At 36.0% G+C, this 27,410-nt stretch overlaps 1 protein-coding gene across 1 annotated transcript in view; it reads left to right on the top strand.

The window, feature by feature from the left end:
- Vps24 (vacuolar protein sorting 24) overlaps positions 1-27,410 on the top strand; it is an 85,991-nt gene that overhangs the window by 22,983 nt on the left and 35,598 nt on the right. Inside the window, exon 2 of the mRNA XM_089093786.1 lies at positions 2,819-2,879. Within this exon, the coding sequence (XP_088949912.1) occupies positions 2,819-2,879 (61 nt within the window). The remainder of the gene's footprint in view (positions 1-2,818; positions 2,880-27,410) is intronic.

The raw sequence follows: 27,410 nt of genomic DNA, 5'->3' as shown, positions 1-27,410 counted from the left end.
CTTTGCGTGGTAACAAGAGTTTGATTTTTGGTTAAGTCGGACAAGTGGTTCTAAGAAATCTTGAATAATTTGAGGCAGTGTTGCTTGTCATGGTTAGCATCACATTTATCCCTTTTGGAAAATGGTGTCTTAAGAGCAAGTTTTTTATGTAAGTGCTGTTAGAGAAACTAATGAGTATTGACTCTGGAAACAATCTAGCTACTAAATTAATTCTAAAAAACAAATATTTTCTTACCAACGTAAAGAGTAAATTTAAAACTTAAACCAAAAAAATATTGCGCTGCGGATTATTCAAGACATGTTTACAAAACTAGCAACTAACTTGTGATTTTTTCCAGTTCTGCAGAATTCTAAAAACCAATGCTTTACTAAAAATAGAAAACAGATCCCCTAAAACGGGATGTTTCTCTTAGGAGCCGAAATTTTACAAGCACCTTGTAGAAAATCAAACAATGATTAATGCGGTTTTACAATGAGCATTATATTAGTAGATTGTAAATTCAGCTGTTACAGCAGAAGCTTGTATGTTGTCCTCGATGGTCCCTCTAATGGCAGTGATCCCTAAAAAGGTCCATATCTTTGGAAAAAGTCCCTATTTTTACTGTTTCAGCTAACCAACACAGTACCTTTCTGGTTTAGGATTTCTCATTGCTTCTTGATAGGTTTGTTATTGACTGCCCTTTTGTCTTTTTTTCAAGGTGTGATTTAACTTTGCTGCTTAAATGGTAGTTCCTCTTGATTCTGAAATTTGAAATGATTTAAAATAAAATAAATTTTTCGATGAAAACCTGCATCTTTGTATACAAGATGATGGATGTCGTCATAATCGTAGGTTGCAATCATAAATGATGTTAAAATTAAAAATTTTTTAAAGGGTCCCTGCGTAACAATGAAAAGGTAGATAGGGTAGTTTGTCCTTTATTACTGCTGCTAAGAAAATGCTGAAGGTTTTATTTTTTTGTGTCGTGTACGTTATATATATATATATATATATATATATATATATATATATATATATATATATATATATATATATATATATATATATATATATATATATATATATATATATATATATATATATATATACTCTGAAATATCTAAAAAACGCATTATCATAATATTCGTGCTAGTCTTTAGTCTTAAGTCATTGGGCAGTAAATCTTCAATTTCAATTGAATTAAGAAATTGTGACTTCAATTCAATTCCTCCTTTTGTATATTAGAGACGAGTTTAGTCTATAGATTAAAGAATAACGAGGAAGATAAGTAGAACATAAAGATTGTATTCGAGTTCTCTCTTGCTTACATACCAGATTTTAGTTCTGCTTTTTCTGGTATAATGCTATCACCGGATGGTTAGGCTCAGGAGATCGGAGTTGTTGTGATAGTTACATCGTGGTTATAATGGTAGTTACAATTATGGTTGTAGCAGTAGTTACAATGTAGTAAGAGAGGAATACGTTCCATAGAACTTACAGTTCGTTACCACGAACTGCTTGATTATTTGTAAGTTTAGAAAAAAAACAAGGTTTTTGAATTGAAAGTAGAAAGCAATATCAAAACTTGAAACGAACAGAGATTAAATCATACATGAAGGTGCAGCCCCTTCTTCAACCCTCGTTCTTTACGGTAAAGACTTGCTAAGTTCTTTAAAATACTTCTCATTCAAATTCAGCGCTCCTTACGTTTCAGGAGTTGTTCTTAAAGAATTGGGGTAAAAAGTTAAACTTCAGTGTAAAGAGTGCGGGATGAGGAAGGGGCAGTCCACATCATATATGGAATTTCTGTTCGTTTAAAATTTCAATGTTGCTCCTTACTTCCAGTTGAAAAAAAATCGTGTTTTCTATTTAATATCTGACCGTTTATCGAGTCATGCAAGGAAATTCCCTCAGAAACTTTAATCCTCATAGAAATTTCCCTCCCGCAGAACCTCCCCCCCCCCCCGAGTAATTACCATATATTTGTAAAAAGAAATTCTACGTGTAAACAATGGGCAAATTGCATAACTTACAGCACTTTTCCTAGGGGAAATGGTGGGTCACGTCATCCCCATAGACATAGTTGTTGGACCTTTAAACTATTTTGAAAAAAATTGCTATCTTAAATTGTTCATAGGAAGTCTCTGGGGAAAAGGGGGTGGGGGAGGGGGTTAGCTGACCTCCAATCTTTTTGGGTCATTTAAAAAGGGCACAAAACGTTTAATTTCTGTTTGATTGAGCCCTCCCTCGGTCTTTTAGGAGCATGGGCTTGATACGATGGGGAAAACTAAAAAAAAAAAAAATAACAAAAAAACGCATCCATGATCTCTTTTTCTGTAAAAAAAAATACCAACAAAAATCCACATTTTTGTAGATAGGAACTTGAAACCTCTACGCTGATGTTCTCTGATATGCTGGATCCGATGGTGTGATTTCCCTTAGGATCATGTGACTTTTGGTGGGTCTTTCTCCCCGTTTTGAAAAATCAGGCAAATATCCTCAGCCTCATAGTTTCTCATTAAACTTAATTTGTTTTATATATTTGGAATCAGTGTTCTGATTTCAAAAGGATTTTGGCTGTTATTCAAACGAAGAATATAATGACAGTTTTTGTAGTTATCCGGTACAAAAAATTATAATATTGGTATCGTTTTGGGGAATTTGGTGTGGTTATTCAGCGCCTTTCTTTCTCTCTCTCTCTCTCTCTCTCTCTCTCTCTCTCTTTCCTTTTTTTAGCTTCTTGGTCTTGTTCTTTGCTTGCTATTACGTATCATTTATGATTCTGATCTCTAGCTCTGTTAGTTTCGTGAAATTGAGGAAAAAAAAATTTCTTTTCAGGTCAATGAGTGGTGCAAAAAACTAAGGCAAGAGGGATTTCAAATTGATAGACAGATCAGAGGTATCTATTACATAGTTTTTCTTAACTGCTTAAAGTTTTCATTAATCCTATTTAGAATTTTATCGATAGTCAACTTGAATTACTAGCATACCAAATATTCAACACAACCTAATTGGGGAACAGTGCCTGTCGTATTTGGCTAAATGTTTGAGATTGGTTATTGTATGAGAAAATTACATAAAAAAAAAGTTTTTTTTTTAACTGAAAGTAAGGAGCGGTGTTAAAACTTAAAACGAACAGAAATCATTCCGTATTTGAAAGGGGCTGTCCCCTCCTCAATGCCTCGCTCTTTACGCTAAAGTTTTTTATTGTTTAAAATAATAGAGTTGTGAGAAAGTCAAACTTTAGCGTAAAGAGCAAGGCATAGAGGAGGGGACAGCCCCTTTCATATACGGAATAATTTCTGTTCGTTTTAAGTTTTAACGTCGCTCCTTAGCCTACTTACAGTTAAAAAACCTTGTTTTTTTATTTAATTTTTGAACGTTTTTTAATTAATGCAGGTTTTGATATTGGCTCACCATACATGAATAATTAAAACCAAATTTGCATATTAATTTTACTTTTATTTGGTTAAATGGCTTTCTCGAACGTTGTTTAATTTTATTTACGAACGTTTTTATTAGTAATAAATATACGTAACTTACGAGTTAACTTACGTAACGAATTTCTACATTCATATATTTTTAATACGTATATTAGGCGGTTGGCCCCCCAGTCAATACCTTGCTCTTTACGCTAAAGTTCGAAGTTCAATCCAACTCTTTAAAAATGACCCCATAATCACAAAGGCCGTTAATTAGAATAAATAGCTCCTATGAAAGTACTAAAAAATTTTGCCTTAAAGATCGAGGTATTGACTAGGGCCGAACCCAATTATGTACATAATATTTTCTGTTCGTTTTAAGTTTTGATGTTGCTCCTTACTTTCAGTTGAAAAACTTGTTTTTTTTATTTAATTTCTGATCGTTTGTTTAAATAATGCTGGGAAATCCGGTGCCCCCTTCATAGCAATGTTCCGTCCCACATGATAACCATTGGGTAAAGTTCATAACTTTCAGCCCTCTCCCTGGGAACTTTGGGGGATTAATTTATCCTAAAAGACATAGTTATCATATTTTCGACCATGCTGAACAAAATGGCTGTCTCAAAATTTTGATCAGGTGACTTTGGGAAAAAATGAGCGTTGGAGGGGGCCTAGTTGCCCTCCATTTTTGGGTCACTTAAAAAGGGAACTAGAACTTTTAACTTCCGTTCCAATGAGCCCTCCCACAATATTCTAGGATCACCGGGTCGATACGATCACCCCTGAAAAAATTACAAAAAAAAACAACAACAAATAGACACTCATCCGTGATCTTTCTTCTGGCAAAAGATACAAAATTCCACATTTTTGTCGATAGGTGCTTGACACCTCTACAGTAGGCTTCTCTGATATGCTGAATCTGACGGTGTGATTTTCATTAAGGTTCTATAGCTTTTATGGGGTCTTTCCCCCTTTTTTCGAAAATCAGCCGAATTTTCTCAAACGCGTTACTTTTGATGGGTAGGATTAAACTTGATAAAACTTGTATATTTGAAATCAGCATTAAAATCTAATTCTTTTGATGTATCTATTGGTATCAAAATCCCGTTTTTTAGAGTTTCGGTTACTATTGAGCCGGGTCGCTCCTTACTTACAGTTCGTTACCACGAATTGTTTGATTTGTCCATACCCCAGTTTCAATCACGAACTCGTATTTTTTCCCAGCTTATCCCAATTAGCCAGTATTGACCGTTAGGTTTTTGTAATATGAATCAACTATACACTATTGTTTTTTTTGTGTTACATTATGAATTTTGCTTAATTTAAAATTTAAGAGAGCCGAGAGAAATAAGATTCTCCTATGAGGGCAGGCCAAGAAATAAAATGAAATCATCATAAAATCCACACAAGCGTATTCCTTTCCTTCCAAAGATTCAGATCTTCGTGTATGATGACGATTTTTTCCAAATATGTATTTGAAGTCCTAGATAACAATGTTGAGGCCTTTCTCCCTGTAAATATAGTCACAAATGAATCACACAAATATAGTCAATCGAGTAGATATTAATTTTAGTCCTTTTTTGCCAAAGTGAGCAAGTATATTTTCAACCAAGATCCTGCCTGTTTTTCCCATTACCTCCATTGTAGAAATATTCTTGTCTTCGATGATGATTTGTCTCTTGAATTAGTATACTTTTAAATATTTACATTTGAACCTCTTATTGGCTGCGAGAGCCCTAGGCTTTCTGTTGCTTTTTTTTGTATTGTGTCGGATGGCACTGCACAGCACATTTTTGTTCCCAAAAAGCTTCATTATGCTGCTAATGTTAGTTTTCAAACTTAATTCGCAGGCAAAATCATAATGTTGACATCGTCCTCTGTTTTTGTGCAGTATTTTTCCTTCATCATTTTGAATATTTGAATTTATCCTCCTTTATTCGATTATAATCTATCATCTTTTTGAAACATTCATTTTTATGATGATCATATATATCAAGCCTATATGTCCAATGTTGGGGCCGCAGGTCTCATTGTAATTTTTCTTGATCAATCTCAACTATTCATTCGCTTCTTTCTTTTTTGGTTGATGTCTTCGTAGTAGGTGATTTAAAATGACACTCGCATGATAAAAACACACTTTGGCTACGCACACATGATAAAAATACGAAATGAAGACGGAGAAACTCCTATTTAATTTTGTTGCAAACTTTTGTTTATTTTTATTTTTGACTACCTCATATATTTGCAGAGGGTAAAAATATATTGTAATAAATATAACGCTTTCAAATTTTATACTTTGAATATTCCTTTAAATTGCTAATTAGATAACTTGGATATTTATCCTTGTGATTGTCTTCCTTTGTATATGTAATTCACTTTTCCTTGTCTGTTTATGACATTTGAAACTGTATAATCAGAAACAACGCTCTCCTGTGTCACTTGTGGTATAAGCACTAATTAGGGCGGCGAAGTCAAGTTTGGTCGAAATTTAAGAAAATGTCTTCAAATAAAAGATGCATTTTAAAGTCTAAAAGGAGCAGTACTATGATAAATCCAACATAAAACAAACAAGAATTACTTTCAATGGATGAATGAAACCCAAAATGCACAGAAATTAACACAAACAATTGCATTAAATATCAAACATTTCGTGATAATGAATTCTAAATAAGGAGCGACTGGGCCCAATTGTATCTGAAACTAACAAAGGAATTTCGATAAAAATTGATTCCTTAATAGAATTGTTTTTTTTATACTGATTCCAAACATATAAAATTCATTAAGTTTAATGGTACCCATTAAAAACCTTAGACCCTGAGAAATTTGACGTGATTTTCGAAAAAGGGGAAATACATCCAAAACGTCAAACAATCTTAGTGAAAATCACACTATCCGATTAAGCTCACTAAAACACCCAGTTGTCGGGGTTTTAAGCTCCTACCTACAAAATTCAGAATTTTTTATTTTTGTCAGAAGAAAGACAACGCACTTTTTTTTCTAGGAATGATTGTATTGAACCAATGGTTCTAAAAGATTGGGACTGGTCATATTTTAATATAAACTAAAAGTTCTGCTGCCCTTAATAAGTGAAGAAAAAGTTTGAGGGGTAACTACCCTCCCCCCCCCCCCCTGCCAGGTCCTCTGATCAAAATCTTGAGATAGTCATTTGATTGAGCATAGTTGGAAGGTCTAATAACTATATCTCTGTGGTTGGTGCAATCCTTATAGCTCCTGGGAGAAGGGCTGTAAGTTTTTCAATTTACTGATTGTTTACATATAAGTAGATATCTTATAATGGTAATTGCCAGAATACCCTCCCTTGGTAGGTCCTTATAATGGTTTCTACCAGAGCACTCTCCCTCGGTACGCCGTTATAACAACTACAGCCAGAGCACGCTCCCTCGGTAACCCTTATAATAAGAATGGTTATCCCCTGTACTTTCTACTAATCTTTAACTTTTTTCTGTCTAAGAGAACCTGTCCTTCGAATTAGGAGACTTTTTTTGAAGTTTTATATACGTATCATATTACCACATATTTAATCGATCGTATCTAATATATCTTGTAGTCTATGTATGTACATTATGTTCACTTTTGCTGCAGATTATAACTGTTCCTCCAAATTGAATTTGCTCAATGATATCACGTATCTTGCAAATATCTCATCCCACTCCAGGGTTAGCCAACAACCCCTCACAATTTCTATTGTAAGATCAGGGACTTTCGTCTTCATATGACTGCCAATCCCTCTTTCAACTTCCAGTAGTGCAAAACCACTTATTTTCAACAGTAAAATATGTTTCTCAAATAAAACTTGAAGTAAAAGTATATTCACATTGTTATCGTTCTGAAATTTTCTTCTCTGCTGCTCTAAAAAAAACAACTAAAATTCCACCTTATTCATCCGAGATAACGCAATAATAATCAATTTAATGATTGCTAGTATTGCTACAGGCGCTTGTATTCATGTAAACACAAGAAAAGGGCTTTAAATTTGCCGATAGGAAGTCTAATGTTGAATATTTCCTCCGGAATCCATATTTGCAATCGCCTAGAAAGTTGTTTGATACCAGAAATTGTTTGAGTTTTTTATTGAAGACACTCTCATAGACTTTGCCTGCGCAGGAGAGGACGCTAATAGGCCAATAGTAACCAATGCTCGTTGGATCGCCGTTTGGCTTTAGGGAAGGTCAAAGTATAAACACATACTGAACAAGTACTGACAAAACCTATCCTCTCAACACAAAAAAAGTGACCCTTTGTCCGCGTCTCCGGAGACGATTCCATACCTATGCGAACCTGGTGACTAAATCACAAGTTCCGTAAGTGATTATACTTGTTCCGTAAAAGCTGTAATTAAATTTAACTTATGGGCTCGGAGCGATTAATTAGTACAACATTTTCCCTCTAGAGGCGCTGAAGTACACGTGGTCACTTTTGGAGAGTTATGACTGTACTTGTTCAGTAGATGATTATACTTTGAGGGAAGGTATAACATGGGCGGTTTTCCATGTTTGTGGGAATATCCACAAAAGCAATGACAATGTCTAGCTAGTTCAACACTGCAGGATTTGAGGACAACATTTGGTATATTGTCAGGATCTGTTTCTTTGGTCACGTCAAGATGCCATGAAATGCTAAGGGTCTTAAGAGCAAAAAAATTCACACGCTCCAGGTCAGTACAGGTTCGGTCTGAGAAATTCGGCACTTCTATACCTTCTTCGTCCAGATTCGAGAATTCGGCAAAAGCATTAGCAAGAGATTTAGTCTTTTCCTGTGGATCTCGTACCACAATCCCGTTAATCTGAATAGAAGGAATTGAAGTCCCCTTGGACGACGGTAAAGCCTCCTTGACAGTTCTCCACCAACTCTTTTCCGAAGCATGCTGAATAGGGTGGTCCTTAAGAGATGGAATTTTTTTTTTTACTCTTTTTTTTATGGGTCACGGTCTGAATTGAGTCCATTCTGATTATAACTTAATAATAAACAAACATTTTAGCATTATTTTTAATTTTAGAGGTCCCTACCATAACTATTAGAAATGTGTAAGTGATCAAAAAAGGAAATTTTTTTTTACTCTTTTTTTATGGGGCATGTTCTTATTTTATTTCATTCTAATTATAAGTTAATAATAAACAAACATTTTAGCATTATTTTAAATTTCAGAGTTGAATACAATAAATATTATAAATGTGTAAGTGAGCTCTGATTAAAAAAAAACTGCACAATAATGCTATTGAATTAATTAATATAAAACATCAAAGTTGAGTTGCAGTGCACTAAACATAAAATAATTGATTTGCAGTAGTGTCCAGCAATATTAATAGCGTCCAGTTACTTCAATTGTCAAACTACACAGTTCACATATGGGCTTCAGACTGGTTCATCAGTGTCTTTTTGGTTCGATCACTGTAACGCTGTCGGTACTCCTTAACAACTAGCAACAGGAACTGTTTCTGTTCTTCAGATGTTGTGTGCAGTTTGTTATAGTCATCCATCAGTGCAACACCACGTTCAGCAATGTCATTGGTTACCCTCATGCTGTGCACTATATTTTTAACTGTCTGGTAGTCTTCGTCAACTGACCACAGATCAATGTTCTTATTTAGGAATGATGAAGGCAGTCCGGTAATGCTGAAGAATCTGTTGGTATTCTGCGTGACAAAGTTTTCTAACTTCTTCTCCCTGAGTGTCAACGGGTCCACTGTTATCCTCTTCAGAGGGTGCTCTGCTCCTGATGTTTGCAGAGCCGTAACCATATGATGTTTGGTGTCATTTGATACTTCGTCATCAAAGAAGGCGAGTGCCACCAATTCCTCTGATAAGTACCATAGGTGTCTTATTATTTTGCTCAAGGCATTTTTTGATATCGATTCTGATATTTTTCTGTAGCTGTAGATGTCCTTTAGAAGTTTGAGGTCAATGCGAGGGGCTGATGGTGCTGACGATGCCTGAAACCATGCTTTCACGTAGATGATCACATTGAATCGACAAATATCAGCAAGGGCCTTTCCTTGCCTTTTCGTGAGTTTGAACTGACTTCTGAACATCCAGATCTTTAGTGCATAGATGGCCTTTGCCATCCACCTTGCTTGATGCAGCCCAGCTGGAGTTCTGAACGAGATTCCCTTAGAGGGCGTGCCACCGAGGAATATGATTGTCAAGTCCAAAAGCTCACGGTAATCATCACGGGGTTGATACAGTAGTGTCTGCATCTCAGCAAATGCAATGATATCTGTGATTACATGTGAAACAGCTGTACACACACTCATCTGATGAAGCTGTCTGAAAGTCTGCTCTGTTAATAAACTGTCAGGTTTTCTTAAACTAGTTGAAAATTTTTATCTCTGGGCCTGTGCTAGGACCAAGACAATCAAGAACCACTGCTTGTAAGACTATTTCTAAGATATGATGTCGACAAGCAAACCAAAGTATGTTCTTGTCAAGTTCTTGTTCCAGAAGGATACAAGCACCATTTCTTGGACTAGAATTGACAGATATGGTGTCAAAACACATGCACTTTACATTATCTGTAATGTTCCAAGCCACAGCTGCTTCAAAAACTGCTGCCGCAGAAGCTTGGCCAGTTCCCGAGGCTAGCTTTGGAACACCAAGAAGCTGATCTACACCTGCTCCAGAGACCAAAATTGGAAGGCGACCGACAATCTGTCTGCTGCAGATATCTTCTAGGAGTTTTCCATCCCAGTTAATAGTTAGAGGAACTGATGGTTTAAACTCCTGTCGTAGATTTTCGGCTATTGCCTGGTCCCGCTTCATTCTGTCTCTGCAAATTGAAGAGCAATTGACATTGTATTCAGCAGGATCATGACCAAGGTGTTGAGTCGGAACAAGAAGTAATGCAGCACTTCTGTCACTAACTTTAGCCACATCCAGACAAGCTGACATTTTGTCATCCAATATGTATACTCGTCCTCTTTTTTGATGTTTTGCTGAGGTTGACGGTTTCATATCTTTTGTTTCAGGGTCTTTAATTTCTTGACCTTTTTTGCTGTCAGTGTTGCTGTCAGATGATGATTCCAGTGTCACTATCTTTTCTCTTGTTGTTTTTTCTTGCCTCTCCTTCTCAATTCTTATTTCATGGTACTCTTTCCTTTTCTGAGATGATGCTCTTTCTATTTCTAAAATCTTGTGGACACTGCCCATCTTTCCACGGCATCCTGGTTCCCGCTGCGCTAACAGAAACTTATGGTCGTCTTGAATACATATCATCTCCATTGCGTTAGCGTGGGCAAGGTCAAAAAAACGTTCAGGCCCTCTTTCCACTTTTCTTCGTTCTTTTTCAGTGTCTCAGAACTCTTAGCTTTGTTTTCTTTATTTCTCTTCATGTTGTCATACTCCTTAAAGAGACACTGAATTTTGTTTACCACATGTTTCTTGAGCCTCGTTGGACTGTGTGTCTTTGACCAAACTGCAAGAACGTCATTGGCTGTGGACTATGCCGCTTCATGGACTGTCTTGGTTGTCACTTGCTTGTAGTGATAGAATAGCGTAATGACCTCCTTTTTCGACGGTAGTTTTGTTGAAATCAGAGTGTCTGATAATTGCCCGATGAGCCATATGTCTGTTTCACTTCTTGTAGTTGGTTTTAATATTGCATCGTTACTGCCACTTGTACAAACCTTGCAGTCCATGCTGTCACTCATTGCTGTGTCAGTGTCAGTGTATCTGCAACAAAGTATCGGATTAGTAAAGTTACCTGTATCTGTTTGAAGAATAATTAATGTGTTGCTGTTCATAAAATTAAAAAAACCTAAAATTTGCATTTTCACTCACATTGCATACAACAAAAATGGCGTCCTGTGTTGAAATGCATTGTGGGAAGCCTGCAGATAAATAAGTAAATAAGTCCAGCAGTTCAGAAAGCTACCATGCTGTACTATAGTGTTGTGTTGACTGTTGAAAACTGTGCAATACATGCAACATTGAGCAATGAGCATGCAGTAACCAAAAACTTTAACCTCTGGTAGGGACCTCTTAATGTCAATATATTTGGCTCTTTTTTGGGATTTTGTGGTATTTTAACAATTGAAACAAGATTAGGGGGTGCCTACTGAAGAAATCCTACTTTGAAAAATAAGGACCACCCTAATGCTGAAGCTTGGTGGCAAAGTTCTCCTTAAACCGAACCCGGGACTGCCGAATTGCACGAACTGCATCTTTGCACGTGTTGATCAATGCAATTCCGTTCTCTTCGCTCTTTGAAAGTAGCCATCGCTGGTGTGCCTTTTGCTCTCCTTGGATAGCCTTCATACACTGAGTGTTGAACCAAGGTTTGTCCTTACTGGACACCTGAATCTGCATTGAGGGGATATGTTTTTCAATAGATTCAACTTTGACCTGCCGGTATTTCTCTGTAGCTTTCTCTGAGAAAATAAAGAGAAATCCTCTCCACTGTTGAGAACAAATAGGGTTTATCAAACCGTCCCAATCACCTCTTTGGTATAGCCAGATTGTCCGCTCTTGCTTTATTAGAGGCGGAATGCGAAGGTTTCCACGTGCAATGACGTCAACATGGTCACTTGAGAAAGCATGAGCGTCTACCTTAAAGGAGTTAGGGTGATCTGTAAGGAAAAGGTCAAGATGAGATGATCCGTTTGGACCGTGATACGTGTCAAAATTGATGTTGTTCCAGCCCGTATCAGAGAGATAGGTCATACAAGTTTGACCCCTCCTTGCCAGCATTTTTGCGGCGAAGTCGCACGCTATGACGGACGTTGAAGTATCCATGGAGGATAATGGCAGACTTAGTGTACTTTCCCCCAGTTCATTCGTGAGAGGCTTCAAGGTAGCTGCTAATCTGGCAGGTTGGAGGGTTATACACAGTACCAACAATCACGGACTTATTAGGGAAGGTCACCCTAACCCAAAGAGCTTCTTCGCCTTCTGAGTCTAGTATGTTTAGGCATGAAAAGGGTATATGGCTATGTAGATAAACAGCAACACCTCCGTATTTAGTGCCGTAGTCTCGCCTGAGGAGTGTGAATCGGGATATGGCAACCTCACTGCTATGTATGTCATGGTCCAGATTGGTCTCAATGATACACATGGTTGACGGTTTGATCGAGTTTGCTAAATATGGGAAGTGATCAAACTTGGATATGAGACCACATACATTGTTGTGGGCCACCGTAAACAGGTCCATTTGGATGGTCGATGAACGTGCTAAAGGTCGTCCACAAAAGGGCGTTTTGTCCGAGGCTTTTAATTATTGTCAGTCATAACCAGGTAAAAGAAGCTAGCCAAGTAGCAAATCTCCTCAACATATTTTGAAATTTCAACTTAAAACCCGCAGTCGTTCTTTAGATGTTGCCGATTTCCCTTTTTCGCAACCAGCAAGTACATAGTGTTTTATTGTGTTCGGTATCACTCATCACCCTAAGCCTCTACCCCTTAATGCCCTAATTTTGATGGGATGCATTTAGGGAAAAGAGCTTGTGAGGGAGACTAGTTGCCCTCGGATCACTTTTAGTCTTAAAAAGGGTACTAGAAATTCCGATTTTCAATTGAAGAAGCCCCCTCCGAAATTCATACGACCACCCCTTTTATATGAAGTTCCTCTGGGAAAATTAAATGCAACATTGAATCCTTATAGCTCTTTACCATTGGCAACACTTTACCGTTGTCTCGGATTTTAAACTTAAAAAATTCTGCACCTTTGGTGTATCAATAAAACGTTAGTTGGATAAAAAATATCTAATTGATTTCAGAAACGGAGAAATGCCCTCAAAACGTGGTATGATCTTGATGAAATGCTACATTGACATTCAACATATTTTAGAACAGTAGAAATATGGCTTTGAATTTTGACCACCTTTACATAAAATAAATAAAAAAAACAAGTTTTTTAAACTGAAAGTAAGGAGCGACATTAAAACTTAAAACGAACAGAAATTATTCCGTATATGAAAGGGGCTGTCCCCTCCTCAACGCCTCGCTCTTTACGCTAAAGTTTTTTATTGTTTTAAAAAATCAAGTTGTGAGTCAGAGTCAAACTTTAGCGTAAAGAGCGAGGCGTTGAGGAGGGGACAGCCCCTTATATATACGGAATAATTTGTGTTCCTTTTAAGTTTTAATGTCGCTCCTTACTTTAGGTTTAAAAAAAACTTGTTTTTTTTATTTAATTTCTGATCGTTTTTTAGTTAATGCAGCTTTTATTTTGGCTCACCGTCAATGTATAAGTAAACAAAATTTGCATAAAAATTTTACTCTTCTTTTGCTAAATGGCTGTCTCTAAATTTCGTTCTGACGTAATTTACAAATTAACTTACGTAACGAACTTCTATATTCGTATATTTTCTTCTGGCAAAAAATATGTTGCAGATATAGTTGCAGATTTTTTGCAGATATGAGCATGAAACCTATGTAGGGTTTTGTGATACGCTGAATCTGACGGTGGGATTTTCATTAAAATTCTTTCACTTGTAGGGGATGTTTCCTCCCTCTTTAAAAAATAAGGTAAATTTTCTCAGGCTCGTAGCCTTTGATGAGTAATATTAAACTTAATAAAATTTGTATATTTAGAATCAGCATTATAAGCCCATTCTTTTGATACATTTATTGACATCAAAATTCAGTTTTTAAAAGTTTCGATTACTATTGAGCCGTATCGTTTGTTGTTTTTTTTTATAACGTATATGTTATTACGTATATTTTATACCGCATATAATGATGTTTATCCTTCGTAGCAGAAGTAGCTATTCACGATAAAAGTTAAAAAAATTTTAATTCACAAACCCTTCAATCACAACGACCGTTTAAATATAATACATAGCTCTTTGAAATCACTAAAATAACGTTAGCATAACGAGGGAGGCATTGAATTGGAGGAAAACCCCCTCGTAAACGTTATAATTTCTGTTCGTTTTAAGTTCTAATGTTGCTTCTTACTTTCAGTTGAAAAAACTTGTTTTTTTTACTTTAATTTCTGATCGTTTTTTAAATAATGCTTGGAATTCCGGCACCCCCTTCATAGAAATGTCCCTTACCCCAAATAACCATCCACTACGGAAAGATTCTCCCGAGTAACCCCCTCCGCCCGCCCCCCCCCCCCCCACCAGAAAAAAATACTTCCTGAAATTGTCTGTATACTTCACAATAACCAATACAATATGTAAGCAATGGGCAAAGTTCATATCTTGCAGCCCTTCCCCTGAAAACTGTGGGGGATTAAGTCATCCTAAAAGACATATTTATTTGATTTTCGACTATGCTAAACAAAATGGGTGTTCGACTATGCTCAAAATTTTAATTGGGTGACTTTGAGAAAAAAATGAGCGTGGGAGGGGGCCTAGTTGCCCCCCATTTTTTGGAGGGCTGGCATCCTGATCTTTATTCGAGCAAAAAATGCAAATGTCTACCATTGGGTCAACAGGAGGTTTAAATGTCTCTAATGAGTTTCTCTGATAAGCTGATTGTAACGGCGTAATTCTCTTTAAAGTTAATTAGAAATTCAAAGTTTCACATTTTCGCAGTTAAGATTTTGAAACTTCTTTAATAGTGTTCGTTGATAAGCTGAGTCTCATGGTATGATTTTCGTTAAGTTAATTAAAAAAATTTGCAATTCAAACAAAATTTTATTGTTTAAAAAAAAATTGAGTCGTGAGATAGTCAAACTTTAGCGTAAAGGGCGAGGCGTTGAGGAGGGGACAGCCCCTTTCATATACGGAATAATTTCTATTTGTTTTAAGTTTTAACGTCGTTCCTTAATTTCAATTAAAAAAAAATTGTTTTTTTTTATTTTATTTGTGAATGTTTTTGAATTAATGCAGGTTTTGATTTTGGTCACCGTGCATGAATAATTAAAACGAAATTTGTATATTAATTTTACTTTTTTTGGCTAAATGGCTTTCTCGAAACTTGCTGAATTTTATTTACGAACGTTTTTATTATTAATAAATATACGTAACTTACGAATTAACTTATGTAACGAACTTCTATATTCATATATTTTTAATACGTATATTAGGGGGTTTGCCCCCTAGTCAATACCTTGTTCTTTAATCTAAAGTTCAAATTTTGTTCCAATTCTTTAAAAATGACCCCTTAATCACAAAGGCCGTTAATTAGAATAAATAGCTCTTATGAAAGTACAAAAAAATCTTTGGCTTAAAGAGCGAGGCATTGACTAGAAGGTGAACCCAATCATATAGCTAATATTTTTTTGTTCATTTTAAGTTTTGATGTTGCTCCTTATTGTCAGTTGAAAAACTTGTTTTTTTTATATTTAATTTCTGATTTTTTTAATAATGAAGGGAAATCCGGCGCCCCCTTCATAGCAATGTCCCCCCATGAAAACTTCCTTCATGAAAAGATCCTCCCATATAAACCCCGACCCACCCCCATCCCCCACTACCAGAAAAAATTCCCCCTGAACACATCTGTATACTTCCCAATAAACTATACTATGTGTTAAAATTGGGTAAAGTTCATAACTTTCGGCCCTCCCCCTGGGAGCTTCGAGGGATTAAGTCATCCTAAAAGACATAGTTATAATATTTTCGACCATGCTGAACAAAATGGCTATCTCAAAATTTTGATCGGGTGATTTTGGGAAAAAAGAAGCGTGGAGAGGGCCTACCTGCTCTACATTTTTTTGGGTCACTTAAAAAGGGCACTGGAACTTTTCATTTCCGTTGGAATGAGCCCTCGCACGATATTCTAGGACCACTGGGTCGATGCGATCACCCCTGGAAAAAAAATAAAAAAAAATAAAATAAATAAATACGTATTCGTGATCTTTCTTCTGGCAAAAAAATGGAAAATTCCACATTTTTGTAGATAGGAACTTGAAACCTCTACAGTAGGGTTCTCTGATACGCTGAATATGATGGTGTGATTTTCATTAAGGTTCTATAATTTTTAGGGGGTCTTTCCCCCTTTTTTGAAAATCAGCCAAATTTTCCCCGGCGCGTAACTTTTGATAGGTAAGATTAAACTTGATGAAACTTGTATATTTGAAATCAGAATTAAAATCTGATTCTTTTGATGTATCTATTGGTAACAAAATTCTGTTTTTTAGAGTTTCGGTTACCATTGAGCCGGGTCGCTCCTTACTTACAGTTCGTTACCACGAACTGTTTGATGGTCAGTTTCGACGACATCGGCTATGGCTATAGGAATCAAGAGTTCTAGTGCCCTTTTGAGGTGACGAAAAGATTGGAGTGAAACTATTCCCTAGTCCTGTTTTACCCAGAAGATATCCGATCAAAATTTTAAGATAATCATTTTGTTGAACAAAGTGGAAAGGTCCAATAACTACGCCTCTGGGAATGACATGACCCCCCCCCCCCCAGCCCCTGGGAAAATGTTTAGAAATTATAGAATTTGCCCATTGGTTACGTTTAGTATTTGTTATTTGGAAATATACAGTCATTTTTCATAGGGGGATTTTTCCGCCTTGAGAATAGTTTCCAGGGGAAGTTTCGCACGGAGAAATTAACCTGAATTCATATACAGATTTTTTTTTTATTTGTCTTACCATCTCTCTGGTGACTTTACAAGTGATCTCTGGTGATTTTACAAGTAGAGGTATTCTAGGGGAATCATCCTTGGGAAATTTTTATGCTGGGAGGAATTTTTCCGTGTTGAGGAGTATTTTCTGCGGAAGGAATTCTCCCTAGGGGATTTTTTTTGCGAGGGAAATTTTCTATTGGGGGGGGGGGGGAGGGGGTTTCCAGCATGATTTGAAAACGATCATAAACTAAATAAACATACGATATTTTTTCCAAAGGAAAGCAAGGAAATTTTCCTTGTGCAATGTTTATAGGAATTTTTTACGCATATGAAATATATAGACATTTTTCAGAGGGCGGTGGAGGCTTTATAGGGTGATTTTTTGGTCTTGAATGAGGTTTTTGGGGTGGGGGATTTGCACGGTGGAATTTACCAGAATTCACATACGGAATTCTTTCTATTTTGGTTACCTTCTCTATGGCGACTCAATTATACAAGTAGAGATGTTCCAGGAGAATTGTCCACGGGAAATATTTTCTGGGAGGGAATTTATCTGTAGGGAATTTTCCGTTGGTTTGGGGGATTTACCGAGGGAGGAATTCTCCATAAAGGAATTTTCCTCAGGGAGATCCAGGGAACTTTCAGTGAAGATGGAATTTTCTGAGGGAGCATTGTCCCCATGGAGGAATTTTTCGTATCTCAACCAAAAGTAAAAAAGAAACGTTAAAACTTAAGTTGAACAGAAATTATTTCGTATACTAAGGGGACTGCCCTCTGTTCAATTCCTCGCTCTATAGTTTGACTCTTGGTCCTGATTTCTTACGAACGACTCTTGAAACACAAGGGTCATCTGACTGATATACGAAGCTTTTAAGAGTAATAAAAAAGTTCATCATAAATACTGAAGGTACGAGGAAATGGTAGTCAACGTCATATACTGAATAATTTGTGTTAGTTTGAAGTTTTAATTCTGATCCTTAATTTGATTTTAGAAAATACATTTTTTCATTTAACAAATAAAGAGTGACACGATAACTTCACACAGGGAGAAAGACCTCCATATGTCGTCACGCAGCTTGACCCTAAGCGGGCGCCAAGTTTGGAAATAAGGAACCTTTGAAAAAAAGGCAGAAAATGAGTGAAAAAAAAAATATATCATCACGGATCTCTAAAAAGTGCGGCTTTTCTGATTGTTGTAGCCGAAGAAATGCACAAAAGTAATCTGAGTAGAGAAATGCAGTGTTTGAATGAGTAAAATTGTGTATGAATACAACCCTAACTTCTTGTTATTAAATAGGAATTGAAAATAAAAGATTAATTGAATAGCTATTCAATATGTATCGTTGAATAGCTATTCAGTATATATCATTAAATAGCTTATAATCTTAGCTATCCATTGATGTGCATATAATTAAAATTATTCATTATTAAACGTTTCAAATTAGTAGTTAGCTGCCTTACCTAGTAGCTACAGCAACATCTTTTTTATATATACCGACAAGGTTTTTCCATTTTGTTATGCCTAGGCCTATCCCTGTAGTTGGCTTTATTCATGTATTAATTGAAAAAAAAACTTTCCACAAAATAAGTTTTTCAAAAAAGTGAAGAAGTCCAATAAACCAAAAATCAAGAACAAAGTACATAAATTCTGGACCTTTCAACTACGTTGAACAAAATGGCTGTCCTAAAATTTTGATTGAATGTGTTCGGGGAAATAGTGGGCGTGAGAGGGGGGTTAGTTGCCCTCCAATCACTTTCAACTATTAAAAACAGTACTAGCCCTTCCAATCGAATGAGCCCTTTTTGGAGTTTTTACGACAACACTTTCTATAAAAACCTTATATGCCCCCAGGGCATGACTTACAACCCTTGCTCTAGGGGCTGTGGGGGGATTGTCATCCTCAAAGACCTAATTTCCAGAATTTTAAACTACGTTAAACAAAATGGCTATCTCAAAATTTTGATTGGTGGGTGTGAGAGGGGGGTTAGTTGTCCTCCAATCACTTATGACTATTGAAAAGGGTTTTAGCCCTATCAATTTCTAATCGAATGAACCCCTTTTGAAGTTTCAATAACAGCACGTTCTATAAAAACCTTATATGCCCACACGGCATAACTTAAAACCCTTGTCCTGAGGGCTGGGGGGGGGGGGGGGTCATCCTCAAAGACATAATTTCCAGAACTTTCAACTACTTTCAAAAAAATGGCCATCTCAAAATTTCGATTAGATGTGTTTGAGGAAAAGGTGGGCGTGAGAGAGGGGTTAGTTGCCCTCCAATCACTTTTGACTATTAAAAAGGGCACTATCCCTTCCAACTTCCAATCAAATTAGCCCTTTTTGAAGTTTCTACGACAACGCTTTCTATAAAAACCTTGTATGCTTCTAGGGCATAACTTACAACCCCTGCCCTGAAGGGTGGGGGGGGGGGTTTCATCCTTAAAGACCTAATTTACAGAACTTTAAACTACGTTGAACAAAATTTTGATTGGTTGTGTTTGGGGAAATGCTGGGCGCGAGAGGGGTGTTAGTTGCACTTCAATCACTTTCAACTTGTAAAAAAGGGTACTAGTCCTTTTAATTTCCACCAATTGAATTAGCCCTTTTTAAATTTTTTACGAATAATCTCCAGGCAATTTTCATCCCAGCTTCGTCTACGAAAACAACAATTACCTTTGATCGTTGTATCCTCGACCACAAACCCTATTAAGTATCAGGTAACACTATATTTGATTCTCAGCATCCACTGCATTATCAAACAATATAATCAAATAAATCCTGAGAACCCCCTTGACCAGTACAAGATATAGGTACCTACATATCGCCTTTGATAATAATTATGAACCCATTTACCACATGACCATATATTTATGATTTGTGAGGACCCCAAATATTATTTATGTATCAAAGACTTAGGCATCAAATTTCTTTCACCTATATCTCGAAGCCTTCCCTGTCTCTTTTGCGCAGAAAGTTCATATATCTATTATCCCATAAATGTGACGAGATAGTTTCTGAAAATGGGACCTGGAAACCAAAATTAACCCCAGTGACCAACCCCTCAGTGACAATATACCCCTCCCACAAGTTAAAGACAATATGTTCAGGGAGTCACTATAGATTAATGTCGATCTGTTCCAAATCCAAACTTCAATTCCCCTCTGATTAACCTAAGAATCACCACAAAGGTTAATCGACGCAAGCCATGAGCTAACAATTTTATAAGAGAACTGTGATTCCTAAATGCACGAATGAACAATTTTATACGAGAATACATTCTCTATGTGCCTCAAAATATCCCAAAAATGATGTGCTGAGAAGAAAATAAACGCACTCCCAGTTTTAGACCCATTGATGATAAGGCATCCTATGAACTATCAAAAAACAGGTGAGAAAGAACTCAGATAGCACATTCCTAAGCTTGTTAATGAAAGTATCATTTCCTAATTAACAATACGAGAAAGCTTGTCGTGCGAGCACAATTATACCTGAGCTGTCCCATGAAGAAACCATAACGTAAGTGTTTTAAAAATTTTGCTTAGACGAAAAAAGTGAAGGAAAAAAATTTAAAACAGAAGTATTGAGTACGCTAGATACTCTAAGGTGATGAAATAGGTGTTAATCTACATATACTACTTATTAATAACTTGAACAACTCAAAAATTTGAATGTTTCATCATTAATATTTTATAGCAAACATCCCCATTGAAAGTGTGTTAATTTTACCAGTGAACATGGTAAACCCAATATTGTGTGTTTTAAATCGTTCTTGTATGTAGTGTTAGATGTCCAGATAGAGTTATTTGTAGCGTTGTCGTGATATTCATTTAATGTAGCGTAGATAGAAAGCAGTGTGCCCTATAGACAGCAAAATAAAAAAAAACTTGTAAAAGGGGAATTCAAAAAAAAAATCTTATGTAAAGGTAGAATAGCCTCAACCTTATTGAAAATCTAAAAGTAATCAATGTTAGATTTAGAAAAAAAATCTTTAGTACAGTAGCTAGGCTAGAACCATGAATAATCTTAGTCCGGTAGATGAATTTTAGATAGGGATGTAGAATAAAATAAAAAAAGTAATAGAGAAAATTTTTAGCACTCCTGATTAAGCCAAAACATAAATATGAAATATTGCGAACATTTCAAAAGCCCAAAGGCAAGCAAGTCCTAATGACGGGACGTCATTAAATAATGGGAAGGGTAATATGTACCGTGAGGAAAATGCGATATATTTAAAATACAAAAATGAAGTTTCTTGTTTCTAAAGATAATTCCGACTTTCTCTAATTAAGTTTAAATCGAGTTTCAAAAAAATAAAAGTTCTTAATCAGCAAAAAGAATAATTGCATTTTAGCCTCAGACAAAGAATGGCGCTATCCAGCTTTGAATTTCACCGAGAAGAATGGTAATAAAAAAACCTAAAAATTCAATGTTTTCGCTGGAAGTCTAAGTGATAAGAGTGTGTGAACGTTTAAATCATCAAAATATTTAAGACAGATTATAGGACGGAGGGTTTGGCCCACCTCAGGGCTTAGGCCAATTGTGAGTCGTCAATTAGAGCGCAGGACAAAAACTAAGTGTTATAATGTTGTAAAAGTGCTTTTTGGAGGATTCGTAAATCAGATTCAGGATCATTTAGAGCAGAATTATATTGGCCTTCAAGCATTGCGATTCAAATTATTATGCAGTCATTGTAGAGACTTGGTTATTATTCGCCGTCAATTAAAACGAGCATTGCTGTACACCTAAATATGTAAGTCTTAATAAAACTATTGTCTTTCTATTTGCGTTTATTATATTTTATATGTCTGTATCTAATCGAACCACAGGTAGCTAGTTTGCATACTTCCAAGGTATCGCTCCCCAGGGATCTGATTTCTACATACTATAACAGGTAATTGATTTCGAGATAACCCAAGGAAAGGAGGTTATGTTTATATAATTACATATTTTATTTTTCTCTGATGATTCTGCATTAGAACCTTTTGAGGTTGCACCTCGCATTTTTGAGGTATCGCCTCCCCTTCCTTCGTAAATTTCTACTCCCCCGGAAGCACAAGGCTTATTATATACATCATCGCTTGGAGTTTTCAACTTGGGAGATTTGAATGATCCTTTAGAGCTTTGAGAGCAATCCAGAGTTTTCGTGGGTTTCCTCCACTGTTTAAATGCCATGTCTTCAGGGGGATGGGGGATATTTTGCACTAGTGTTTCCCTCCATGAAGTCCATTGATTGGGTTTTACCTTGGACACAATTATATCATGATATTGTCCTTGCTGGTCATCATTGGGAGTTTTATTCTCGGGCAATGTACTTTGACTCGTTTTTATTGGGTAATTTATTAAATCCAAAACTTCTCGCAGGTTTGTTTTAGTTGAATCTTTGGGAGGAGTTTTCTTTACAGTAATACCGGGGGTTTCTACAGCTCTGTTCAATTCTTCCTGCAATGACAGGGGCCTTTCTATTGGTGTTGCAGGGGAAACCTTATCGTCTGGAAATCTTTTGGGGGGACAAGGGGTCGAAATTCTATCGGGGAAAAATTGGGTTTTTGGAGATATTGTATAATCTAATTCTCCCGTGCTCTCTGATGATGAACTTTCTGAATCTTTTGGCGTTTTTACTCTCTCTGGTAGTAGGAATTTTCCTTTAGGAATAACTAAATTTTTCATAGCTAAAATTCTTCAAAGTTTTTCTCATCGCTCTCATCCTCGAAATAGTCTTGCTTGAAATTAAAGGGTTTTAGCTCTGCCAGTCTTGATTTTGGGGACTCATTTTCTGCATCTGACGAATCAGTAGACGAGGAACGCGGTACCCATCTTTCCGGAAATTTGGCTCTTTTTATTTGGCTAACATGTGCCTTGTAAGTTCTTCCGCTATCGGGGTTCACCATTTTAAAAGTATAATCGTTATTGTACTTTTTGACTATTCTGTACGGTCAAGAATATTTGTTGTAAAGTTTTTGCCTTCCGTTTTTGCCTCGTTCTTTAGGTAGACGCAGTCTTTATCTTCGAAATCTATACTCCCCTTGACTTTGGGTTGGTTTCTTAGCTCTTGGTTTATTTTACATTTTTCCAACTCTTGCCTAACTATTTTATAAGTTTTCCTTATCCTATTTATGAATTCTTGTTTGTAATCCTCCGTGTTATTATAATACTGCCGAGATTCAATAATCTCATCATACGGGACTCTAAAATCACGATCAAAAAGTAAATAAAATGGATTGTCTTTGGTTGTTTCTGATTAAACAGTGTTGAATACGTTATTTAAATAAGTTAATTATTGATCCCAATCGTTCCTGTTGTCTTTTGTATAAATGCTTAATACATTCGAAAATATTTTATGCCTATTTTCTATTTTACCATTAGCTTGTGGGTGATACGGAGATGTCACCAATTTGTCTATATTAAGAAAACTCATTAAGTCTTTTGTTAATTTTGAAACAAAATTGCTTCCGTTGTCGTTTAAAACTTTATTTGGAACTCCAAATTGTAAAAATAATTTCGCTAACGCCTTACTGGTGGCGTAAGCACCTTGATTTTTTAATGCTTTTGCAAAAGTAAATCCGGAAATGTGATCTATAACTGAAAGAATACAAGTATGGCCTCTGTTGAAAACAGGCCAGTCTCCGCTGGTTCCGTATAACTCAAATGAGACAATATCGAAGGGGTACTTTGCTACCGGGACCCTTCCAATCGGAGGATTAGGATAAGCTTGGGGGATTTTTCTTAAGTTACACGCTTCGCATATGCTTACAAATTCTTTAAGTTTTGTTATTGCCGATAGCATCTACAAATATTGTTTTAAGTTTTGGAAAATTTTCGTTACTCCTAAGTGTCCACCTGTATCTGAATGAAAATATTTGAAGGCAGGTATTATTAAGTTTTGTGGTAATACAGGTATTATTGAGGTTTGGTTTCTATTTGTCTCAGCAGTTATGATTCTACATAGTATTTCTTCATCAAGATCATAGTAAAAATTATCTATCTCTTTTCTAAGAGTTTTGAATTTATCCGGTAACGCATCGTCATTCACAAAATAATTAATAAGCGCTGAACACATTTCGTCTTTTTTTTGCTTTCTTTTTATATTTTCTAAAGACAGGGGACAATGGTTAACCTTATTTTCTTTTACTGTGTCTTTGACTTTGTTTTTCTTAATTTCATGTTTGCTCTTTGCATTGATAGCGTTAACTTCATTTTCCTCAGCTTCCGGCGGAATATTTTCTGGGTATCTACTCAAAAAGTCACAAGCTGCGTTTTGTTTACCTTTTAAATATTCAAATTCGTAATCTAGGTCTTGGATTTTCATAATCCATCTGGCTAGAATTCCCATGGGGTTTTTAAATGTGCGCAGGTACTGCAAGCTTTTATGGTCTGATCGTATCATAAATTTTCTACCGATTAAATAGTGTCTAAACTCGTCCAAGTGGTGGATTATAGATAATAATTATAAGTTTGTGGCGGAATAACTACTTTCGCCTTTTGATAAGGTTCTACTCGAATAGCATATAACTTTTCCTATTTTTTTTGATTAGAAGGTCCTTGTAAAGGATCAGGGTTTCCTCTGGGAATTATTTGCGAAAGAATAGCCCCAATGCCTTTTGAACTAGTATCGGTTATGACCACAAATTGTCCGTTTTCGAAATCAGGAAGTGATAATATTGGTTCAGAAGTGAGTGCCTTTTTGAGACGGTCTAGGGAAGTTTGAGCTTCCTGGGAGCAGATTATATCTTGGGAGTTCCTTTTAGCTACCTCCGTGATGGGCTTTCTAATTTGGGCGTGATTGCACTCGAATTTTCTAAATTAGCCAGTAAGACCTAAAATTCCTTTGAATTCTTTCATACTTCTTGGGGGTTTAAGGTTTTCAACACATTTCATTATATCAGGGTTTGGGGATATCTCTCCTTGTGTTGCTACTACTCCTAAAAATTTAATTTTAGGTTGATATAAATTTATTTTCTCAGGCCGGCATTTTAAATTGCCCTGTCTGAACTTCTCGAACACCTTAGCTAATTTTGCTAAGTGTTGTTCAGCGTTTTCTCCCACGCATATGACATCTATCAACAAAATGAATGATATTCTTTAATCTTCTTAACAGGTGTAATAAGGGTCTACATAGCGCGCTTGAACTTGTTTTAAGTCCAAAAGGTACTCTTAGATATTCGTATGAACCACATTCAGCTGCTGAAAACCAATTAAATAGTGTCTAAATTTGTCCAAGTGGTGGATTATAGATAATAATTCTACGTTTGTGGCGGAATAACTACTTTCGCCCTTTGATAAAGTTCTACTCGAATAGCATATAACTTTTTCAAATTTTTTTTATTAGAAGGTCCTTGTAAAGGATCAGGGTTTCCTATGGGAATTATTTGCGAAAGAATAGCCCCAACGCCTTTTGAACTAGTATCGATTGTGACCACGAATTGTCCGTTTTCGAAATCAGGAAGTGATAATATTGGTTCAGAAGTGAGTGCCTTTTTGAGACGGTCTAGGGAAGTTTGAGCTTCCTGGGACCAGGTAACATTTTGGGAATTCCCTTTAGTTAATCCCGTGAGGGGTTTCGCAATTTGGGCGTAATTTCGCAAGGATTTTCTGAAGTAACCAGTAAGGCCTAAGATTTCTCTTAATTCTTGCATAGTTCTAGGGGGTTTGATGTTTTCAAAATATTTTATTTTCTCAGGGTCTGGGGATATCTCTCCTTGTGTTGCTACTACTCCTAAAAATTTAATTTTAGGTTGAAATAAATTTATTTTTCCAGGCTTGCGTTTTAAGTTGCCCTGTCTGAACTTTTCGAGCTAATGTTTCTAAGTGTTGTTCAGTATTTTCTCCCACGCATATGACATCATCAACAAAATGAATGATTTTCTTTAATCCTCTTAACAGGTGTAATAAGGGTCTACATAGCGCGCTTGAACTTGTTTTAAGTCCAAAAGGTACTCTTAGATATTCGTATGAACCACATTCAGCTGCTGAAAATGCAGTTTTATGGACATCTTTTTCGGCTATTCTCACTTGGTGGTAGCCTTGGGTGAGGTCCAAAGAAGTAAAAATTTAATTTTTGCTTGAAATTGAGTCAAGAATTTCATCTATTCTTGGTAGAGGAAATTTATCACTAACTACTTGTTTGTTAAGGGCTCTATAGTCTAATACAAGTCTAAGGTCACCATTCTTCTTTGGGACCAAGATCACTGGTACAGAATATGGACTAATACTGGGGCATATAATTTCATTTTTTTATAATTCATGGATTTTATTTTTTAACCACTCCTTGTGCTTATACGGCACACAATATGGATTTTTTGCGACAGGGTTCCCAGTTGTTAAAATCTAATATTAGATAAAATTTAAAAGTATCATGTAAAATTCAGATGCCGAAGATGCATCTTTAAAGTTACAAAATAATTCACATAATTTTTTCTTAAGTTCGAAGTCTGTAATATGATTCATATTAAATTTGTTTAAAAATTGCGATTTAGTTAGAGGATATTTGTTATTAGAGGTTTTAATGCCGTTAACTAGGTTTCTCTTAGAATTTTCCCATCTATTTAAATCATCCTCCGATAAAACTTGGATTTGAACTAAACACGTCCCCTTTTTTATTGTAATTGTATCATTTTCGTGGTTATTAGTTACCCAAATAAAACCTTCTGCTTTGTCGTAAGATATAATATGTTCCTCGCATAGTAGATTTTCGGGAATCTCATTTGATGGGGTCACGAGCCATATTTCGGATTTGCTTTCCACTGGTTCAATCATCTATGATATTTAAATTCTCTGCATCGTTTTGGGAGGGATTTTTGTTTTCCGTATGGCGAATCCATAATATTTTTCTTTATTTTCATTGTTTATTAGATTCATACTGGCGCTATGCTGCGCCATTGCGGCATCTTGCGGCGTCACGTTGGGTTTTACTATGTTTTTCCATAATTCCGCTATTTTCTTAATTTCGTTTGACCATAACTGTCGCATATCTCCTAATTTTATCCTCGCAGATTCAATCCACTTATTATTTAAATTTACTTCATCTCTGCAATGTCTCTCAGAATAATTGGAGAAGTTTCTGGTTATGCTATGTCCTCCTTGCGAGACATGAGGTTCAAAAGATTGTGACATTATACCGTCAGAAATTTTATTTATTGTTACGTTGTCTTCGTAACCTCTGTTACGATTTCTTAAGGTAGAAATTTCTTCTCCTACCTTAGCCGGGTAGAAAAGCCTTTCGTTCGCTACGTCTAATAGTAATCTGTTAGACCTTAAAAAATTTGCACCTATAATTGCTTCATAAGGAAAGTTATCACATATTATAAAATTTGTCAAAAAGATTATATTATCCCTTTTTATATGTAGGCGAATTGAACCTCTTGCATCCAATTTGTGCCCTGTCACGCTAGTTAAATTGATATTATTAAAATTTCTTTGTTGTCTAATATGGGGAGGCAACATATTGAATACGCATGAGTTTATGATGTTAACCGTGGCACCACTGTCAATCAAAGCCTTAAAGTAAATATTTGCCACACAAGTCATTGAATATAGGTAA

Source organism: Artemia sp. Qi Xiang Cuo, chromosome 8, assembly GCF_049724085.1.
Source record: "Artemia sp. Qi Xiang Cuo chromosome 8, ASM4972408v1, whole genome shotgun sequence".
NCBI classification, from domain to species: Eukaryota; Metazoa; Arthropoda; class Branchiopoda; order Anostraca; family Artemiidae; genus Artemia; species Artemia sp. Qi Xiang Cuo.
The sequence above is the reverse complement of the archived record's forward strand: the minus strand, read 5'-3'. Positions and strand labels throughout refer to the sequence as shown.